The sequence below is a fragment of the Schistocerca piceifrons genome, chromosome 8 (genome assembly GCF_021461385.2).
Source record: "Schistocerca piceifrons isolate TAMUIC-IGC-003096 chromosome 8, iqSchPice1.1, whole genome shotgun sequence".
NCBI lineage: Eukaryota > Metazoa > Arthropoda > Insecta > Orthoptera > Acrididae > Schistocerca > Schistocerca piceifrons.
The window spans coordinates 198,741,830-198,763,626 of NC_060145.1; the positions used below are offsets into that span (position 1 = coordinate 198,741,830).

The window sequence follows — 21,797 nt, forward strand, 5'->3', positions numbered from 1 at the left end:
TCTCAATATCCAAAAAGGCCATGATTAAGTCCTTCCCGTACTCATAGTACCTTTCCTGCAGTTGCCTTACCGCAAATATGAGGTCCGTTGTTGATCTTCCCGGTCTGAAACCGTACTGCTCCTCTTGCAGTCTACTTTCAATACTGCTTCTTATTCTCTTCTCCAGCATCTTTTCATAGATTTTTCCACAGTGGCATAGCAGGGTGATTCCTCTGTAGTTCTCACATCTCCTTTTATCCCCTTTCTTGAAGATCGGGACTATAATTCCTTTCTTCCAATCCTCAGGAATTCTGTTCTCCTTCCACACCACCCTCAGCACTCTGTATAGCCACTGGGTTCCTACTTCTCCTGCTGCTCGTATCATATCCACTGTTACTTCGTCCCAACCTGGTGCCTTGCCCCCTTTCATCCTCTTTATGGCTTCTTCCACTTCATTCCAAGTTAGATCATCAATTTCCCCACTATTATAATCGTCTGCTGCCTTAGGCTCTCCATCGCTGTTAGTTACCTGCTTGGCAGCATTCAACAGATCTTCAAAGTACTCCTTCCAAATCTTTTTGAGCTCATGCATTTCCTCCACAACTCTTCCATTATTATCCATGATCCTCAGGCACTCGCTTCTGTCATTCCTCTTATTTCTTACCATGGTGTAAAGTACTTTTTTGTTCCCTTCACTGTCCTCTTCTAACATTCTTGTCCATTTTTCCATCCACTTCTTCTTCTCCGCCCTTACTATGGTCTGTGCCGCTTTCTTGCTTTCCTTATATTTTACCCTAGCTTCCTCTGTTCGGGTCTGGAACCACTCTCTGAAGGCTTTGTTCTTTCGAAGTACTGCCTCTTTACATATGTTGTTCCACCATGGGGTTTCCCTACTTCTCCTCTTTGTGCTAGTTCTTCCGCACACAGTCTCAGCTGCCTCAACTAGAGCCCTCTTAAAATCGCCCCATTCTTCTTCCACTGTTCTCTGATCTTCCTTTGGCAGCTTCTTCCTGATCAGTGTCTGGTACTGGGTCCTCCGTTCATCCTCTTTCAGCATCCATGTCTTCAACCTTTTCTCCTGTATATCTGTTGCCCTCCTATCTTTTTTCTCTCTTAGGGTGGCTACCAACAGCCGATGGTCGCTGTCTAAGGCCTCAGATGGTATGACCTTAACATCTGTGAGGCTGCTCATCATCTGCCTATCCACTAGTACATAGTCTACTACTGAAGTTTGGGACCAGTCCCCACTGTACCAAGTTATTTTGTGACTACTCCTCTTCTTGTACCACGAATTTGCGATCGCCAGCCCATTCCTCTTGCAGAATTCCAGCAACAATTTTCCTTCTCTATTTCGGTTCCCCCAGCCCTCTGGTCCCATTATCTCCTCGAATCCTTTCCTGTCTGTGCCAACATGTGCATTGAGGTCCCCTATTATAATAAATTCTCGAAATACGTCATGCTAAGCTTGAAAAAAATTTGGGGATAACTGATGCAGTGTTTCATTATTTAAATAATGAATGACATATCTGCAGGCTTTCCGAAAACATCGATTATGCTGAATGAAATCAAGTCAAATGTTTCTACTTCCCAGTCAGTTGCTAGTTCTAGTTATGTCAAGAGTTAAATGTACTACATAATTCAGATAACCTTACTGTTAATAAATGAGTCCCTGATGACTATTTTTATGCCTATTACGTACACATATCATACATAAACTATGAAAATCCAAGGGGAAATCCCATACATAACTTTTACCATTTAAGAAGTTATTTCTCACATTTTACATTCTGCCAGATTTTACAACTTTTTAAAAAGTCTCTTGAAAGTGTAAAAATCAGGATTTCACTGTATTTCAGTTCCCCTGTCACAAACATGTTTAACAATATCACAACACGAAATACAGCACAAATTATGCCAAACAAGCAATCAAATTACATGTCCATAGAATATATAGGGGGGGGGGGGGGGGGGGAGATTATTATTCAGATATTGTACTGTGTGTTTAAGTTTTACTAAACATAATCAGTACAATAAATTGAGTTACTTTACTTAAGAGATTAAAAATTAATAAGAAGTTCCAATGACACTCGAAATATGTGGAACAGACTATAAGATACTACTCAAAATTGGTTAAAATATGCCAATATAAATAAATATTAACTACATTACCTGTCATAACAATCGCCCTTAGTTCCTATGGGAACATCAAATTCGAATTCTTCGTAACCATCATACGGTTGTGCTTTGCGCAAGTCCCACTTGATGCCAGAACCACGCAGCATGACTCCACTGAAAAATTACATAAATAAATATATATTTTGTTAAATTTTCACTAATAAGTTCAAAGTATTATTGAAAAGTATTGAAATATGTTACACATCAGAAAATACCTGAATCCATAGTTAAGAGCATCTTCAGCTGATACTATTCCAATGTCTTTTGTCCTCTGAACCCATATTCTATTAGTTGTAAGGACATCTTCAACTTCATCCAGACGTTCTGAAAACTTGCTTGCAAATTCGTATATGTCATCTAGGAGACCTAGTGGCAGATCCTAGAATATTATGAATCAAACTGTGTCAATGTAACCAGTTCATTATGCAACACAATGAAATTTTTTATATCTAGAGATCAATCAAGTAAGCTACCTTGTGAAGAGAGCACAAAGTGAATCCTGTATCACAACACAGTTCAAATTATACATTTTTCTGCTACTAAGCTGTCTCACAATGTATCAATCCTGTAGCAGACGTAGAAATTTAAAGATGAAAAGAGGAAAGTTACTCTATTTCCACCGTACATTAAATTGTAACTCACCTGACTGACACCACCAGGCCGAACATATGCAGCATGCATTCGTGCTCCTGATACTCTTTCATAGAATTCCATCATCTTTTCTCTCTCCTCAAACAGCCAGAAGAAAGGTGTGAGGGCACCAACATCCAATGCATGTGTCACCAACAGCCATAATATGGTTCAACAAACGAGTTATTTCAGCAAAAAGAACTAAAAAAACAGCAGAACAACAACAAATTCAAGCTTATTACAGTATTAATGTTTTATTAGTATATTTGCTTGCTGGAAAGTCTTAAGATTTTGTTATCACAAAATGTTCCTTTTGGAAACATATGACTCTTAAGGAATGTGGGAGAAGCAACTGGGATAGAATGAGGGATTAAACAACAAAGTCTGAGAGCCAGAACTAAGTATTCCACAGGAAATTATCTACCATTACATTAATTTAAAAACACAAATGGACACTTCTCTTAGTATAATGTCAGGAATTAGCAAAAGAAAGGTAAACTACTTGGAAATCTACATAAATATTTTAATTCACACTGCTATTATACAAAACAAATTCATACAATTGTTAAATTAATTTGTAAATATGAATTGTAATTTTATTTAAAATTTTACCAGCATGAGTTAACAGGCATAGGCATTTCTGGTTATGAGTGAGTGAGATCATTCTGCATGGGAACACTTGATGTGTAAGTTAAAGTAGAGGATGAATCTGTGGTGCCTACATAATGTTATTGAAGAGGATGAATGTGAACACTGGTACAGCCTGTCATGACTAAACTGTAACAGCTCTCAGTTACTGAACCCACTGATCTGCAAGAAGTCGTTGCCAGTCCAGTATGCGACTAATCTGAGTATGATATCATCAGGTACACATTTGTTTACCAGAAAACAAATAAAGTGATGGTGCTGCACTGCACTGTAGTTCTTACAAGCATCAGAGCTTGTGAACTGTGCAATTCCACTCAATTAAGGATTAATATATCAATGAAGATAATTTTTGAAAATATAACTGGATAGGTAAAATATCTACTCAGCAGGTGGTGGTAGGGAAAACAAACAAAAATTTTAGCATATGAGCAAACTTTCGGAGCCAGTGGCTCCTTTTACTGGCTGAAGGATTCAAGAGGAATGAAGGGAAATGATTGGTCAGGTTTAACAAATGCGGAGAGTTACAGAAAAGACAACCAGAACACTGGTTCAGGAGCAACTTGCTGCAATGGGATTAAAAAGGAAAGACTCATCGTTGTGCACAGCACCAGATGAGATTTGACAACCTAAGAGCTTAAAGGTGGAAGATTGGGTAATAAGCAAGACAAAATATTGTGCAAGAGTTAATAACAGTGGCAAGTTAAGCGCATTGCATGTGGTAGAGGTGGGGGTGGGGAAAAACAGGCAGGTCAGAAAGTGAAAGATGTAGAAAACTAAAAGCAAGTGAAGAAAAGAAGTTACTGAAAAGTATGATCAGACCAAATAAATTATGTAAATTAAGGCCAAATGGGTGGCGGAAACCAAGGATATGCTGTAACGCCAGTTCCCACCAGCAGAGTTCTGAGAAACTGGTGTCAGGGTGAAGAATCCAAATGGCATGTGTGGTGAAATAAGCACTACGGTCATGCCTGTCATGTTACAGAGTATGCTTTGCAACGGGATATTGTGTGTAGCCATTGCACATCCTCTGCCTATGCCCATTCATCCTACCAGATAATTTGATGGTATTGATACCAATGTAGAAGGCTGATCAGTGTTTACCAACAGCTGGAACACTATGTGTGACATTTCATTTAACATGTTACCCTACCTTGATGATACACGTTTTGCCAATTACAGAGCTGGTATAAGTAGTGGTGGGAGGGTGCACAGGCCAAGCCTTACAACAGAGATAGTCACAGGGATAGTAGACAAAGGGTAGGGAAATGGGTGCAGAAGGAGCACAGGGTCTGACCAGGATAATGTGGAGACCAGGGGGTTCAGAATGGATGTCATTTCAGGGTATGATTTTAGAAAGTAATAGCCTTGTCGAATCAGTGGAACCATACATTCAAGACCAGGATAGCAATGAGTAACAAGAGGTTGAAATGTTTCCTGGATATTTCTGTCACAGTTTTCAATGAGTAGTGCAATACATTAGTTGGAAGGTAGGCTGCTGATGTCAAAATGCCTTTTTCTCATTACCTGTGCCTTGATTTGAAAAAAATTCTCTCTTCCTCTCCTCCCCCAAATTGACATCCAGCTATACTGTGTATGCCCCGTATCACTGACTACTTTCCCTTTTTGACACACTGCTGAGCACTGAGAATTAAACAACAGACTACTACTCTGCACACTACTAAATTAGAGAATTTTCTTCTATTGTAAAACACATATATTACGATAGCTTTTTACACGCGGGAAACACTTCAAACTATTCTCTGTCTGCTTGACAAATATGTTTCAACAACATTTGCAATGAATCAAGTTAACAGTTCACAGCAGCCATACTCTCAGACCTCTTTTGTTCCATGACTTTCTTCTGTACTGTAATGGTGTCCTCTTCCACGAAGAGCACCAAGTATGGCCAAATACGAGTGCCGTCCCGTTCGGTAGCAACGCCATCACCCAGATCATTCAGTCAACATGCACATACAGAAAAACCCCAAGCTCAACACTCGGGTCTCACTTTCCAAACTGCATTAAATAAACATAGTCACTGATCAGCATTTGTCAGTCCTATGGCGTCAGTCCTATGGTCGCAGATTAGCCATGTAATTACAAGGGATTTCTGTATTTGAAAATGTACAACGGACTGTTGTAGAGTAGGACTACATGTAAAAACAGGAACTTTCAACATTAAGCCTCTGAGAGTAAATCTCGGCAGGGAGAAGCAGGTTTAAAGAAACACCCCTTCCAAGCCATCCAAGAATTCCTAACATCCAGCACTGCTTCAAAACTCTTTCTTAGGTCCCTACAACACGACCCTAATCCGTCCTTTGCAAGAATCCAGGCTCTTTGTTCCTCGAAGCAGATGACCATCATCATCTTCCCAGTGGACAAGAGATCTACCACTGTGATACTTGATTGAAAGGTATATGTAAACCAGAGTCTACACCAGCTTTCCAAGAGATATATGTACAGCACCTGCCATCAAGATTCCATCCCTGTGATACAAACAGACCTACAGTCCCTTTTTAAAACCACAGGCCCCTCCCAATGACTAACTCCTCAATCCATACAACTTCTAATCCCACCCACACCATGTACTTTATCCTAAGATCCACAAACCCAATCAACTTGGCCATCCCATACTTGCTGGCTTCAATGCACCCATTGAAGGTGTATCTGCCTTGGTTGATCAACACCTGCATCCTAGACTCCCCTCCTATATTAAAGACACCAACCATATCCTAGATCATCTTAAATCTGTGTCTGTTCCACTCCCACCACACACCTTGCTTGTTACCACTGACACCCCTTTCCCACCTGATGCCAAACCAACAATGTCCTTCCTGCACACCTTAATCAACTTTACACTTATCAACAACTACTTTATCTTTGTGGGGCAGACATACAAACAGATCAGGGACATGACAATGGGAACCAAGATGGCTCCTTCCTACGTTAATGTTTTCATGGGTCACTTGGAGGGGGCTCTCCTGGGATCCTTAAGTCTTCAGCCCCTTGTATGCTTTCAATACATTAGTGACATCTTTGCCATATGGACTCATGGTGGAGCTCACTTGTTAAAATTTCTAGAACGTCTAAATACATTCTCCAAAATTTCGGATGGTCCTATTCCGAATCCCATGCTACTCTCCTTGATGCTGACCTCTTCCCTGACTGAGTGTCAGCTACACACTTTTGTTCACAAGAAACTTATTAACAAACAACAGTACTTGCATATTGACAGTTGCCATCCCTTTCATGTCAAACCTTTCCTCCCTCCAACTTTGGCATTTGCAGCAAAAAATTTGTTCAGCTGCAAGCTCTTTACAGCCCCATTATCTCCTCAGCCTTGATTGGATGTAATTACCCCACCAGCCTAGTTCAAAAGCAGATTTCCTGAGCCATCACATCCAGACCTGGTGCTGCAGATCCCTCCTATAAACAACTTAGGAGTACACCTCTTGTCACTCACTACTGTCCTAGTCTTAACTATATTAATCAGCTGCTTTGAGAAGGGTGAAATGAGGTCCACTCTGCCTGACAGTTTGCCCACAACTGGAGTACCATTTTGTTGCGTACCCCCCCCCCCCCCCCTCCACCACCACCTATACCAGATCTGTAACTGGCAACACATACACTACCAAAGCAAGAGCCACCTATGAAACAACACGTTACATACTAGCTGTCATGTAAACACTGTTCGATCTTTTACTTTGGTATGACGATCACCTAGTTATCAGTTAGGATGAATGAATGTAGGCACAAGGTGTACACTTTAACCTCCACATTTAAGCTTGCAGGTTTTCAAATCTCATCTGGTACCACCCCCAACAGTCAATCTTTCCTTCTTATCCCATCTGGCGAGTCTCCACCAACCCAGTGTTCTGGGCAACTGTTCAGTAACTCTCCCCATTTTCTAAATTTCACCTATTCTTTTCCTTCGTACCTCTCTCTTCCTCTCCCTGAACCTTTCCGCTAGGAAGAGGAGTCACTGGCCCCATAAGCTTGCACATTTCCCTAATTTTTTTGTGTTTTCTCCTGCTGCCATTTGGTATGTAGAATGGTAGGCACAGAGGGGTGGGGAAAACGCCAGTGTGGAAGCCGCCCAGCTGGAGGTCTACGAAACTCCACTACTGGGTGGTTTATTTGGTGGTGGCCATTCATTTGGATTGGTAGTTTATCCATTGTAATGTCAAAATAGAACACTGAAGTGGTTGCAGGGACAATTTTATTGATTAACATCTTCATGACTACCCTGCAGTTCAAACTTGAGTACTTTGCAGACTTCATCGACCCCAATGATGTGAATCTCACAGATGGCTCTGCCTTCTGTATGGTAGGAAGAGCTAGTGGATCCAGACTAGAAGTTGGTAGTGAGTGGCTGGATGGATGGATGGATGGATGGGAGAGGTATTGCACATCAGTCTTTCATAGAGATATCTCACATGAGTCAGGGTACTGGGTGCAGGAGGAGGACAGAAAAAGTCTTATGTACCATCCTATAGCTTCTTACTCCCACTACCTATGTCAACCAAGATCACTAATCGCCCCAGTCATGTTGCAGCATCTGAAGACAGCAGCAAATGAGTGCGAATGCATGCATTGGTGTCACAGTCACACTGTGTCCACATTAACACAAACTGATATGTTAAACCAATACATCAACAACACCATAAAATTTGTATGATATTGTGTAACTCATAATATCCATCATTTTTAATTTGGTGTAATTTTTGGATGCCGCAATAATCTCTACACTGAACTGTCATTCAATACATCCAAATAAAATTTGATGCCGCACTTACAAACCTCTTATGTACTTTGCTCTCTTTGGTACATCAATGTTCAACAACTTCTCTACTGCCAGAGAATAACACTGTTCATTGCACATCATTGAAACATAATCCAAACGATCGAAGTATGGTAAAGCCTGGGTGTAAGTCTTGTATTCAATCAACTTCTCTGTACCACGATGCAGCAAGCCAATGTGAGGATCTGCTCTAACCACAGTCTGAAACAAAAATAATTAAGTACTATTACCACTCTGTTGTTCTAACACACCTGGGCACTAAGGCATATCTCCATTATACAGCATGAAACTACCACCTCATTGCAGCATCTCTCAGTAGATACAATGATTTTTTAATTAAATGAAATATGCCCCATATTTCTACAGTATATGAATTCCAGAGTAGTTTTGAAATATAACTGGATCCCACATATGAATCAAAAGGACGTCAAGTATCTGAACTCTCTTCAGAGGCCAGGCTTGGGTTCAGTCCATCACAAGCCAGGAAAAGTGGGGGTAACTGAAAGACACCCAAAAAACTACTTTGTCCAGCTGCTGATAGTTTCATTGTGGGTGAAGTAGCCCCCCCCCCCCCCCCTCCTCCCAATTCAAATTTAAAATCAGTGACTACTTGAGAGGCACTGTCGAGGAACTGTCAGACAAATGTGAATGCTAATTAGGGTGGGACACCTGGAATGTTTGCTGCTAAAACTGAGTAGAGAGAAACTAGCACATACAAAGGAAAAGTGAAAAGATGCAGAGCGATATTTTAGGAATCAATGAGAGACAATGGCCAGATGAGAGAACGTTTTGGATTGGGTATTATACATGTAAGAAAAGAAGATGTAAGAAAAGACATCATGACTCTTCAATGAATTGCATGGCCTTTATAGAGGGGTAGTAAAAACTGCAGAAAAATTACCAATATTTGAAAAAAGGTACAACAAGGTAAGTGACAAAAATATTGAAAGTTAACAGAATAATACACATCAAACAGAAAAATTGTTTAGAAATGTAAAAAGCTCAACAAAAATGTACACAAAAAAATTACATGTGGGCAACACAAAATTGGAAACTAAATGTTGGACACAGGAGAAACTTCATTGATGCTTGAGTACAAGGGGCATTAACTTCGGAAAATACTGAAACAAATAAAACTTTAACACTTAAACTACAGTTCGCTGCAAATGACATCACTTAGGGCCTGGAAAAAGGAACAATCTCTGAAAGGGTCATATTTACCTCTACGAAAAAATGAATGATGTAGCACTAGTTGTCTGCAAGTTATTAGTGATTCCAACAATAAGGAACGCCACATCACACCATCTATGAAACTTCGTATGAGACTTATCTTGTGTAAATGTTATTGTGTGTCGTGTTTAATAAATGCTACGTTTACCATGTTCCTATAGTGGTGATGAAACTATACAAACCCACAGTGCTAAAAAAATGGATGCAACAACTCAAATTTCTGAAGTTTCAGGAGTAGTGAGACCATCAAGAGATGGTCTACCAATAACAACAAATACCTTGCTGCAACAACAGTTCGCATCTCACGAGAAGTGACACTATCAATAAAATCTCGTGCAACATCAACAGTTATTAGTATTGTCAGCTATATCCTCAGCAACACCTGTGGTTACACCATTTGTGCCATTTCAAGACAGCATTAATGACTGGAAAATGTACCTTTGTCAACTACAGCATAATTTTGCCACTTTCAAGTTACATGATCATGATCTTCAGAAATCTATTCTTTCTTCCTTTGTTGTCTTGGAAGCAGTCTCTTCTTAGGAAACTAAGCATTTTGATGATCTCGATAGCCTGTCATTCTCCAGGATTGGTTAAGTTGTTTTTGAAAATCAATCAGAAAATGGTTACCATGTTTTCAGATCAGAATGCTACTATCACCAGAAAATGCAATCTAAGTCGTACCCTCACTGAGCATCATATCTTGAAGGACTGAACCGCTTTTACAGTTTGTCTCAATGAACACTTCAAGCATTCACTTGCTGATTCCCTAATCAGGGACTTTGTTATCCACCACACACCTGGCAAAGAAGGGAGCACTCAGAAATTAAGGTTTTTGGATCCGTCTATAGATAAAATTCTCATAATTGTGACAACTTTTGAATTTGTACAAGATACTGAAAGGCACTGGCAAACACGTTCCACAGTTTCCACATAGTGCACAGCTACAAAGGACAAACAACTGGTCCAGCCAGTAAGAAAGAGGGTTATAATTAGGAACAGAATACTTAAATAACCAGTCTCATGCAAGGGCTCCCCTGTGGAGCAAAATAAACTAACAACTTCTCAATAGTGTTCTTGAGATTCCAAATCTTCCCCAGGCTTTATTTTGGATTCTCATTATCATTTAATGTTACGTACTAAATGTTTCACTATCTCCTTGTGCCAAATATTTTGTTCAGCACCCATGCTTTCGGTGTCCTAAGCAATAATAAAATTTGCTTCTACTTGGTCACATAAGCAGTGTTCAGAATTCTTATTCTTCCCACAAGGCCCGCAAAACATAAAATAGTGATTCAGTGCATAAAATTTGAACTTTAGTAAACCTGGCAATGGAAAATTCGCAATTTTAAGTACTAAAGGAGCAATATCGATCTCTGGAATGAAACCAGGCGAACTCTTACATTACAGACAATTGTAGACTTACCTCCACTTCCTCCAGCCACAGTATCATGAATGAAGATTATCAAGCTATCATTTCCCCATGGGCACCACAGTTTGTGTGTGAACACTCAGCCAGTATACAAAGTGGGTGAGCACAACGATCACAAAAGCTCAGGAATGCTACCTCTACCACGCAGAAGTTGAACCAGGTGAGCCACTACCTGCCACTTTTAAGAAGGGCAGGGTTGGATATCACACCTACCAGTTACTCCGACAGCAATTCCAAAAATATTTTACATATCACACCACTGGCAGTGTTCTATTCTCCATGCAGCAGACACATCCCCCAATGCCCCATAAGGTCACATGATCTCTAGAGCCACATAAGAGGGCCAGCACTGCAAGCTCTAGCAGATCTGTGCATTTGCGTTTGTTTGTTCATCTGCTACAATCCGGCCCTTCACCAACGACCATTCCTGGAACTGGTACTGCTCCCTGATCTTTTACTTAACTATTCTTGTGGATTGTGATGAACAAATGAGATGTTTACCACATTTACATAGTTATACTATGTACAGGGGGACAACTATTTAACTATATGATATAAAATCATAAATTCTGAATGGTAGGCCATGGGTCATGATGGGAATTAGTATGGTTTGGTTTAGTGACGACACCAATTTTCGTTTGGATGGGTCCGTCAATAAGCAAAACTGATGCAATTGGGGGACTTGAGATCCCACATTTCGCAATCAAGTCTCTTCACCCTAAATGGGTGACTGAGGTGTGCAATGTCCAGTCACAGAATAGTCGGTGCAATACTCCTTGATGGCACGGTAAGGTTCTGGAAGATGATTTCATCCCCGTTACCCAATATGTCCCTGATTTTGACAAGATGTGGTTCATGAAGACAGAGCTCGACCCCACTGAAGCAGGAGTGTCTGATGCCCTGAAGGAGCACTTTGGGGACCGCGGGTACCCAGAGGCCCCTGGCATGGGCCTCGATTGGCTGCCATATTCTCTGGATCTGGACACATGCGACTCCATTTTGTGGGGGCAATAATAAAGACAAGGTGTACAGCAACAAGCCCAAAACCATTGCTGAACTGGAAACAGCCATTCAGGAGGTCATCAACAGCATCAATGTTCCAATACTTCAGCAGGTCATGCAGAATTTGACTATTCATCTGCGCCACATCATATCCAATAATGGGCGGCATATCCAACATGTCATAACCAAAATCTGAGTAACTGTAGTGATGTTTACATGTTGAATAAAGCATGTGCACACCATATTTTGTAACTACTTTATGTATTTTTTCATATAATTCAATAATTATAAACCTGTACTAGCTATTGGTTGGAAACAAACATATTTCCAGAATGAGATTTTCACTCTGTAATGGAGCATGCATTGATATAAAACTTCCTGGCAGATTAAAACTGTGTACCGGGCCGAGACGAACTCGTGACCCTTGCCTTTTACAGGCAAGTGCTCTACCAACTGACCTATCCAAGCAGACTCACGCCCTGTCCTCACAGCTTTAATTTTGCACTTCCTGTCAATCTCATTTTTGAGACGTTTGTATTCCTTTTTGCCTGCTTCATTTACTGCATTTTTATATTTTCTCCTTGCGTCAATTAAATTCAATATTTCTTCTGTCACCCAAGGATTTCTATTAGCCCTCGTCTTTTTACCTACTTGATCCTCTGCTGCTTTCACTACTTCATCCCTCAAAGCTACCCAATCTTCTTCTACTGTATTTCTTTCCCCCATTCTTATCAATTGTTCCCTTATGTTCTCCCTGAAACTCTGTACAACCTCTGGTTTAGTCAGTTTATCCAGGTCCCATCTCCTTAAATTCCCACCTTTTTGCAGTTTCTTCAGTTTTAATCTACAGTTCATAACCAATAGATTGTGGTCAGAGTCCACATCTGCCCCTGGAAATGTCTTACAATTTAAAACCTGGTTCCTAAATCTCTGTCTTACCATTATATAATCTATCTGATACCTTTTAGTATCTCCAGGGCTCTTCCATGTATACAACCTTCTTTGATGATTCTTGAACCAAGTGTCAGCTACGATTAAGTTATGCTCTGCGCAAAATTCTACCAGGCGGCTTCCTCTTTAATTTCTTACCCCCAATCCATATTCACCTACTATGTTTCCTTCTCTCCCTTTTCCTACTACCAAATTCCAGTCACCCATGACTATTAAATTTTCGTCTCCCTTCACTATCTGAATAATTTCTTTTATTTCATCATACATTTCTTCAATTTCTTCGTCATCTGCAGAGCTAGTTGGCTTATAGACTTGTACTACTGTCGTAGGCGTGGGCTTCGTGTCTATCTTGGCCACAACAATGCGTTCGCTGTGCTGTTTGTAGTAGCTTACCTGCATTCCTATCTGTTTATTCATTATGAAACCTACTCCTCCATTACCCCTATTTGATTTTGTATTTATAACCCTGTATTCACCTGACCAGAAGTCTTGTTCCTCCTGCCACCGAACTTCACTAATTCCCACTGTATCTAACTTTAACCTATCCATTTCCCTTTTTAAATTTTCTAACCTACCAGCCTGATTAAGGGATCTGACATTCCACGCTCCGATCCGTAGAACGCCAGTTTTCTTTCTCCTGATAACGACTTCCTCCTGAGTAGTCCCCGCCCGGAGAACCGAATGGGGGACTATTTTACCTTCGGAATATTTTACCGAAGAGGATGACATCATCATTTATTCATACAGTAAAGCTGCATGCCCTCGGGAAAAATTACGGCCATAGTTTCCCCTTGCTTTCAGCCGTTCGCAGTACCAGCACAGCAAGGCCGTTTTGGTTAGTGTTACAAGGCCAGATCAGTCAATCATCCAGACTGTTGCCCCTGCAACTACTGAAAAGGCTGCTGTTCCTCTTCAGGAACCACAGAATAACAGATGAGAGATCATTAATGTACACAAGAGAAAGCAATGGACTCAAGATGGAACCTTGAGCAACACCACACGTAATTCCCAATCAGATGATGACTGATTGCTTACTCCACAGGTATGTCACAATGATACCCTTTGTTTCCTGTTAGGTAAGACTCAAACCACTTCACAGCACTGCCAGTGACACCATAGTAATCTAATTCACTTAAGACAATGCTGTGATCCACTAAGTCACAGGCTTTTAACAGATCGCAGAAAACGCCAGCAGCCTCTAATTTGTTATCTATTGAATTAAGTACATTCTCACTGACTTTGTACATAACCTTCTGTATATCAAATCCCTAAATGAACCCTAACTCTGACTTGGACAATATATTATTTGCATTAACAACTTAAGATGATTGAATGCAACATTTTTAAATATTTTTGAAAAATCTGGCAAAAATGGAATTGGTCAATAGTTTAACACTATCTCTTTATCCTCCTTTTGTAAAGAGGCTTAACTTCAACATATTTTAGCCAGTCTGGAAATGTTCTGCTGTATAACTTAAGACAGAACTCAACTCATATGAACACTCTTTGATTAACTTTGTTTATATGATACAACAGCCACTACAATACTTTTAGGAAGTACGGAAGCGTCCGATCCCACCCGTCTGCTTTGACCCATGACGTCACGAATATGGCGGAAACAAAAACAAACACACACACTTTCCACAAGAAGCCTAATGACACTAACGGGACAAGCGCGGGAAATGGGGTGTTTTGGGTGGGGGGCAAACTAAATATAAACAAATTTAGACGCCTTGCGTAGCTACAACGTGTAAGTGAAGACAGCCATGAATACCCACCCACCTCCCCAGGGGTCATAACCCCTGCAACCCATAGAAGATAAAGATGCTTCAGTAGCTGATTAGTGTTTTTTTGTCTTTTTTAAAAAAAAAAAATCTCACGGGATAGAACGAACAGATCAGAAAGATAAATATAATAAACCAAAACAGAAATTCGAGGAAACAGATAATTAAAATAAGTAATAAGTGTTTTTAAATTTTAAAAAAAATCTCACGAGATAGAACGAACAGCTCAGAAAAGTAAATAAAATAAGATAAAACAGAACTGGAGACAGCCACACTCAAACCAAACTCCGCGCCGTCATGACGTCACACACGACAACACCCTTACGTCACGGGTCAAAGCCGACGCGTGGGATCGGACGCTTCTGTCGACCCTACTTTTATTATGGTTGTAACTTCTCAGGGACAAGTGAACGTCATTTACATTTTACTAAAGTTATTTGTAGAGACTGGTCTCAGATATTCCATTGTACTGTTAACTGAACCTGGTAGCCCCAAGCTGTCTACCAATGTCTCATTTATTTTTAGAGTTGTCTGTTCCTCTTCCTTTCTGGCCCCACCTGTCTGTCTTCACTACATCTAATCGTTTTTATTTTGTTGCTGATGTAATTATCTTTTTCTCATAATATAGCTGTTTATATTTCTGGATTACTTGCTTCAATATTTTGCAGTATTCTTTGTAAAGCATTACAATGCTAACATCATAGCTGTTCCTAGATAGTAGATACAGTTACCTTTTTGTCCCACATATCTTTATCCCTTTTGAAATCCACGATTTACTTTTAGACTTCTGTTTGATTTGAGTTACCTTTAAGGGAAAATGAGGAAGTAACTTTATTAATTAATGTTTTGTATTTTTCATTTGAGTCAGAAATATCTAACCAGTTCATGACTTTGAGCAATCTCCTAATATTCTCAATTTTTGACTGATTTATTACCCTCCTGTACTCATTTTGCATAGATTTTATGTCCTGGCAAGTTTCAACATAAAATGTTGCATGTCTCCATCACATAGCCCAATTACCACTGGTTTTGTGATATGACTTTTTAGCCAACGGCCTTGCCATAGTGGTAGCACTGGTTCCCATCAGATCACCGAAGTTAAGCACTGTCAGGCTTGGCTAGCACTTGGATGGGCCACTGTCTGGGTCTGTCAAGTGCTGTTGGCAAGCGGGGTGCACTTTGCCCTTTCAGACCCTTTGAGGCCAATTGAGGAGCCACTTGACTGAGAAACAGTAGCAGCACTGGTCACGAAAACTGACAATGGCCAGGAAAGCAGTGTAATGATCACATGCCCCTCCATATCTGCAGCCAGTGACACCTAAAGGCTGAGAATGACATGGCAACCAGTCGGTACTGTTGGGCCTTCAAGGACAGCGTTGTTTTTTGTTTGATATGCCTTTTCCTTTCTCTCTCTTGTGATAGTGAAGTGTAAATGTGAAGGGACACGTACAGCACAAAAGGATACAGGCCGATCTAGTCTGTTTACCGACAGAGACGGCGACAGCTGAAAAAATGCCGTAACGTGTAATAGGCAGACGCCTATCCAGACAATCACACAGGAATTCCCAGCTGCATCAGGCTCCACTGCAAGTAATATGACAGTTACGCAGGAAGTGAGAAAACTTGGATTTCATGGTCGAGCGGCTGCTCATAAGCCGCACATCATGCTGGTAAATGCCAAACGACACCTCGCTTGGTGTAAGGAGCGTACACATTGGACAATTTAACAGGTTTTGTGGAGTGACGAGTCACGGTACACAATTTGGCGATCCGATGGCAGAATGTGGGTATGGCGAATGCCCAGTGAACGTTATCTGCCAGCGTGCATAGTGCCAACAGTAAATTTCAGAGGCGGTGGTGTTATGGTGTGGTGTTTTTCATGGAGGAGGATTGCACCCTTTGTTGTTTTGCAAGGCTCTATCACAGCACAGGCCTACATTGATGTTTTGGAATGCCAACTTCATGCCAGTCCTTACTGACCGACATCAATACCTCTCCTCAGTGCAGCACTTCATGAAGAATGGGCTGCCATTCCCCCAGAAACCTTCCAGCACTTGATTGAGCATATGAGCACTGAACATATGTGAGAGTGGAAGCTGTCATCAAGGCTAAGTGTGGGCCAACACCATATTGAATTCCAGCATTACTGAGCGAGGGTGCCACAAACTTTTAAGTCATTTTCAGCCAGGTGTCCGGATACTCTTGATCATGTACCGGTAGTGTATATAGCTCAACCGCAGCTATCAATAAAAAAGAAATACCAACACCTACAGCTCCAAAAATTGGAAGCACAACCCCAACAACTCAAAAACCCAAATTCTCCATATTCAATACATGAATTAAAACACAACCGACCAACCATAAATATGTAACAGACAAACATCACAATTACTATAAAATAAACCCAAAACAATAATTACTTACCAACAAAAACCTAAGGAAATACCATCTAGGTTGGCCACCACAGGCACACACGCCCTCCCCACCCCCTACACAAGTTCACACATTTATATAAGCGCCATCAAACAATCAAATATAACAAACTCACAACACATCACATCATAGTGATACCACAAACCATACCATCACTAGGTCACGGGTCAAAGCAGACGAGCAGAATCTGATGCTTCCCTTGACCCAAAACCTCTGTACAAGTTCTGATTATACAGCCATTTATATATCAACAATCGAACTATTGGGATTCCTGGGGGAATACAGGTTATGGGCAGAGATATTCTTAATACTGCATTCAAACGTATAAATAACTTGAATGTATCAGACCACTGTGTGATAATAGGGGGTTTCCACTGGGGATATACCATAAATATAACTGAGAAACATAATATGTATGTATGTATGTGTATGTGTGTGTGTGTGTGTATCATGAAAATTTATTTACTTTACCAACTCACAACCGTACTGTCACCTTGTGATCTGGCCTACATCAATGGTTTCACTACACATCAGTCTGCCACTATACATCAAGCAGACTGTATCACTATCTTCTGCATCTGCTTTTCATTGAAACTCTTGACACTAAAGTATTAACTTGGGGACAGTTGAGAATTATTACATTGAATTTTGAAAAACTGACATGTAATGCTGTAACAGCATAACTTTTCTTTCTTAGTGAGAGGGGTGCTGTAACAATGAAAATCAAACATATTGGGAAAAATTAAAACTTGAAAAAATATTTGAGTATCCTTTCATTATTTCATGTATTCATTAATTAAATCCATTTCTATCAATAGTATGAATACTATGCTGAAACCAGCAAGCAAGCATTTAAAATATACAATCAAGGGAAAAAGCTTGCTTTACCTCTCCATCCAACTCAAGTACAAGTCGTAGTACACCGTGTGCTGCTGGATGCTGTGGTCCAAAGTTGAGGGTCATATTTTGCACAGTCTTCTCGACTGGAGCAAGTTTGTTGTTGTATGGAGGCATTTTCCATTTTGCAGTGATTTCATTTGGGTACATTACTGGTCCTTCAAACTGCTTCATGTATTCTGGATCAGGAAACCATTTCTTTGCACCCCTATTTTGGCTGTATAAAATCGATGCACATTAATTAATTTTTCCGTCTGTTACTGTACTTCATAAACACTACTGTATCAAACACAGAATCTACACAACCCCTTCGGCTGTTGCAAGGGCATCTTTCTGCTGCCAACAGATGTAAAACGGACAAGACCGACTGAAAAACTTAACGCTGATTTGTAATATTATCGGAAAGGTTAAGATGGTCGTCGTAAAACTTGACGAACAGATGCTGCAATTAATAACGTACCAAGAGCATGAAAACAATATAAGCATGCACAAACTATATAGAGAAATCCCTGTTTGTTGACAGAAACGGCCGTTTTTGCAGAATTCGCAGCAGACAGAGTGCGCGCAGAAACATTTTTGAAGAACACATGTATCATACTGAACAACAGTGTCAGTAAGTTCTCATTGACAAATCATACCCAGCAAAATAAATAGGTGCCCCATTTTGAAATAACACTTTTCCACTGCCATTAAAATGTAAAACCCCCTTCCGCAACACAGTGCCCACAACACCAGCCATGACTATTCAAAGCCTAGCACTGAAAAGAAACTTCTTCCACGACTATTAAAAACCAACCGTAGACACGACTCGCTGCGCAGATACCTGCGCAAGTATGTGTGCTGCAAATGTGGCACGCACACACGACACATATTTTCTACGTTTCAGACGTGTCTGAGACTCAGTACATTCTTAGGAATTATATACACAGTCAATGAGCTGTAGTTCAGTTTGTTTCTAAGTCAATATTTTCAATTCTCTGTCTGATCTTTTGCAACTGAATAAAAAATTTTGTTTTGAACTCTAGACAGGGAGTCATAATATGGGTGGGAAGTTTTAATTCGAGTATAGTGGTAGTGCATTCTACAGTTACCTCTAAACCAAAATTATCCATGCCTAAGAGCAAGGGGGATCGCTCCCTCTGTCCTACCTCTCAGGGAAAGAGAAAAATATAGCATAATAAGGTATATTTCTTTCCAGAAAATGATTTCAAAGACTGTATGGCGCATGTTTTTAACAGACTTGGAACTGGAACGTTTTTATGGTTACCAGTACTTACAAGTCGCCACTCATCTTCCAAAATATTAAAAATCATTGTCGCCCCTCCCCCAGTTTGGTCCCCCTTCCCTTCAGCAAACCATTGTACAGGAGCTCTTGCTCTAAATCATTCTTGTCACGAACTACTTACGATATTAGGAAGTAAAAGATGTGCAAAAATAACTACATCCATTACACACTCTTCCAAGATCTTCCACTATCAGCTTAACACAGTATTCCAACTGCACTCTTCCTTAGAACAAATAGGGCCTACATTTTTGTTTTTATTTTATTTATTTATTTTTTTCTTGCTACGCTGTCACATCTCACATTAGGTTATGGTATAGGACAGTACTGAGTGAAAATATGCTAAAAATACCACGGCGCCAGACCGAATAACTTTCGTTACTTTCCCTAGCTTTTAGCTGTAAGCATCCTGCAGAGATTTCTTTTTTCTTGTGTACCGTTTCTCTATCTGCCCTGATTTCTCTGTTAAAGGAATCCATCTCTGTATCTGTGCTTTTAATTTTCCACAGACTTCTGTGACTCCTATACATTTAGATTGTTCTGCAATAAACTTTCCAGAACACTGACATGCATCTGCCATTTTTACATTCACTGTGCACACCACTGATCTGGTGCACATGCAGGCGAGAAACACCTGACGGAACAAACAGGTGATTGAAACATGTTCTTGTCCCAGATTTGCAGCGACCTCTTATCCACGCGCTCCAACATATTTGCGCAGATGTAATTAGGACCCACAGATTTGAGAAATTTCGCTCAAACCTCCAACTCCCAGATTTGCACACATCATATATCTGCACATATCTCATATGCACAGGCAACGATCTGCCTGCGCAGATGTGATGCGCGAAAACATATTTTCAGACAGATCGTTACGCATCGACAGGGCTCATGGCAGTTTCAGTTCGGTAGTTAAATGTTTGTTGTTCCAGCTGCAACTTGAAACGTAAGCACCCGCACACACACCGACCTGTCTGCTCAAATGTTTGTGTACATACCATACCGTTGCGTGTGAATGGTACATTTGTGCAAACATAAGCTGTGAGCAAACCTAGAAATTGGACTTTCAGGTTTGAGCAAAACTGCTCAAATCTGTGTTTTCACAACACATCTTTGCAGAGAAGTTGGAGCGGGTGGATAGGAGATCACTTCAAATCTTGGATACAAAACGTGTTTGAATTAGCTGTTTGTCCAGTCATCTGTGTCTGTATAATGAATTTTAATAAGGCAGATACATATCGGTGTTCTAGAGAGTTCTTCTACTAATGAATCAAAATGTATATGAGTCATGCATGTTAGTGTTAAATGAAAAGCAGGAAACACATCGAAAAGCATAAGAAGACAGCTGCTTCTCAGTCTTTGACAGAAAAGTTGCAAGTGGTGCACCATACAGCCAACAGATAAACGATACAACACTTTTTAAGAAATCGTTGCAGGCTTCACTGCAAAGCAGGAAAATCTATTGGATGTTGTGCTGGATATTGCTGGCATACAGTTACTTAGTACTGACCTACGTAATAATTTCATGTGACAAAATATAAAAAAAAAGTAGGTCCTTTTTTTCTACAGAAGAGTGCAATCAGACTGCTGTTTTGAACTGATAATGAAAGATCTTGGAACAGTGGCTTCTGGAATATGGTTATTATTACATGTGTTTTACTTCCAACCGTAATGCATCATCCATAACAAGAGATTTAAAGGTGAACTGTAGAATTCACCACCGCAATACTAGAAGTAAAACTTTCCAATTGTTGCTATAATATGAATCCCTGTATAGAGTTCTGAATGTTGCTTTATATTCTGATGCGAAAGTTAGTGAACTGCAGGCACGGAATTGAATATCTTGTCTCAGAAACAAAGTGTATTATAGTTCATTGGCCACATATATAAGTTCTAAGAATATACTGTCTAAAACTGTAAAAATATTCTCTATAACTTGTCAGAAATGAGGTACAGTACTTTACTGATCTTCATGAACTCATCCTTCTGGACAGCATAAATAGCATCGCATGTGTTAAATATATGATTTCACTCAATGTTTGTTTCGAAACTGCAGTAGTAAATTCTAGATCCTTGTAGTTCCTAGTGCCAAGAATCTTGACATCACTGTCAGCCGTTGATGTGGAGAAAATATTCTCCTCATGCAAGTATTTTTCCGGTATTACTGGTTTTTCCATCTTAAGCTTACAGATAATTTTACACCAGACATTTTTCACTTTTATTCTGAAAATTGGATCCATAAGTTTTTGCATTTTTTCTTGTTTAAGATTAAAAACAGTGTTTCCTTTATAAAGCTGACGTGCAAACTGCTGACAGCGCTTTTTCCTCTTCTTTACATGTTCTCCAAACAACTGCTTCTTGCCTTCTTGTTAGCAACGGTTGACGCCAAAGATTTTGTTTCACATATACACACGACACTTTTTACCTTTCTGTGGTATTTCTCGTGCTGCATCTATGGTTTTTTTTTTCAAAAAAAAGTACTGTCAAGTGTATATGCGAAACGAAGTCTTTCAACATTAGCTGTTGCCAACAAGGAGCGAAAAAAGCAGTGGT

The 21,797-nt window shown here is 40.1% G+C and overlaps 1 protein-coding gene and 1 pseudogene across 1 annotated transcript in view; one reads left to right on the forward strand and one right to left on the reverse strand.

Moving 5' to 3' along the window:
• LOC124711341 (NADH-ubiquinone oxidoreductase 49 kDa subunit-like) overlaps positions 1 to 18,756 on the reverse strand; it is a 38,232-nt gene extending 19,476 nt beyond the window's left edge. The window contains 7 exon segments of the mRNA XM_047241377.1: positions 2,149 to 2,268; positions 2,370 to 2,533; positions 2,797 to 2,928; positions 2,930 to 2,985; positions 8,233 to 8,434; positions 17,954 to 18,179; positions 18,601 to 18,756. Of these exon segments, the coding sequence (XP_047097333.1) occupies positions 2,149 to 2,268; positions 2,370 to 2,533; positions 2,797 to 2,928; positions 2,930 to 2,985; positions 8,233 to 8,434; positions 17,954 to 18,179; positions 18,601 to 18,701 (1,001 nt within the window). The 5' untranslated portion in view covers positions 18,702 to 18,756.
• Positions 15,680 to 15,798, forward strand: LOC124712573 (annotated as a pseudogene).
• Positions 18,757 to 21,797: the final 3,041 nt, after the last annotated feature.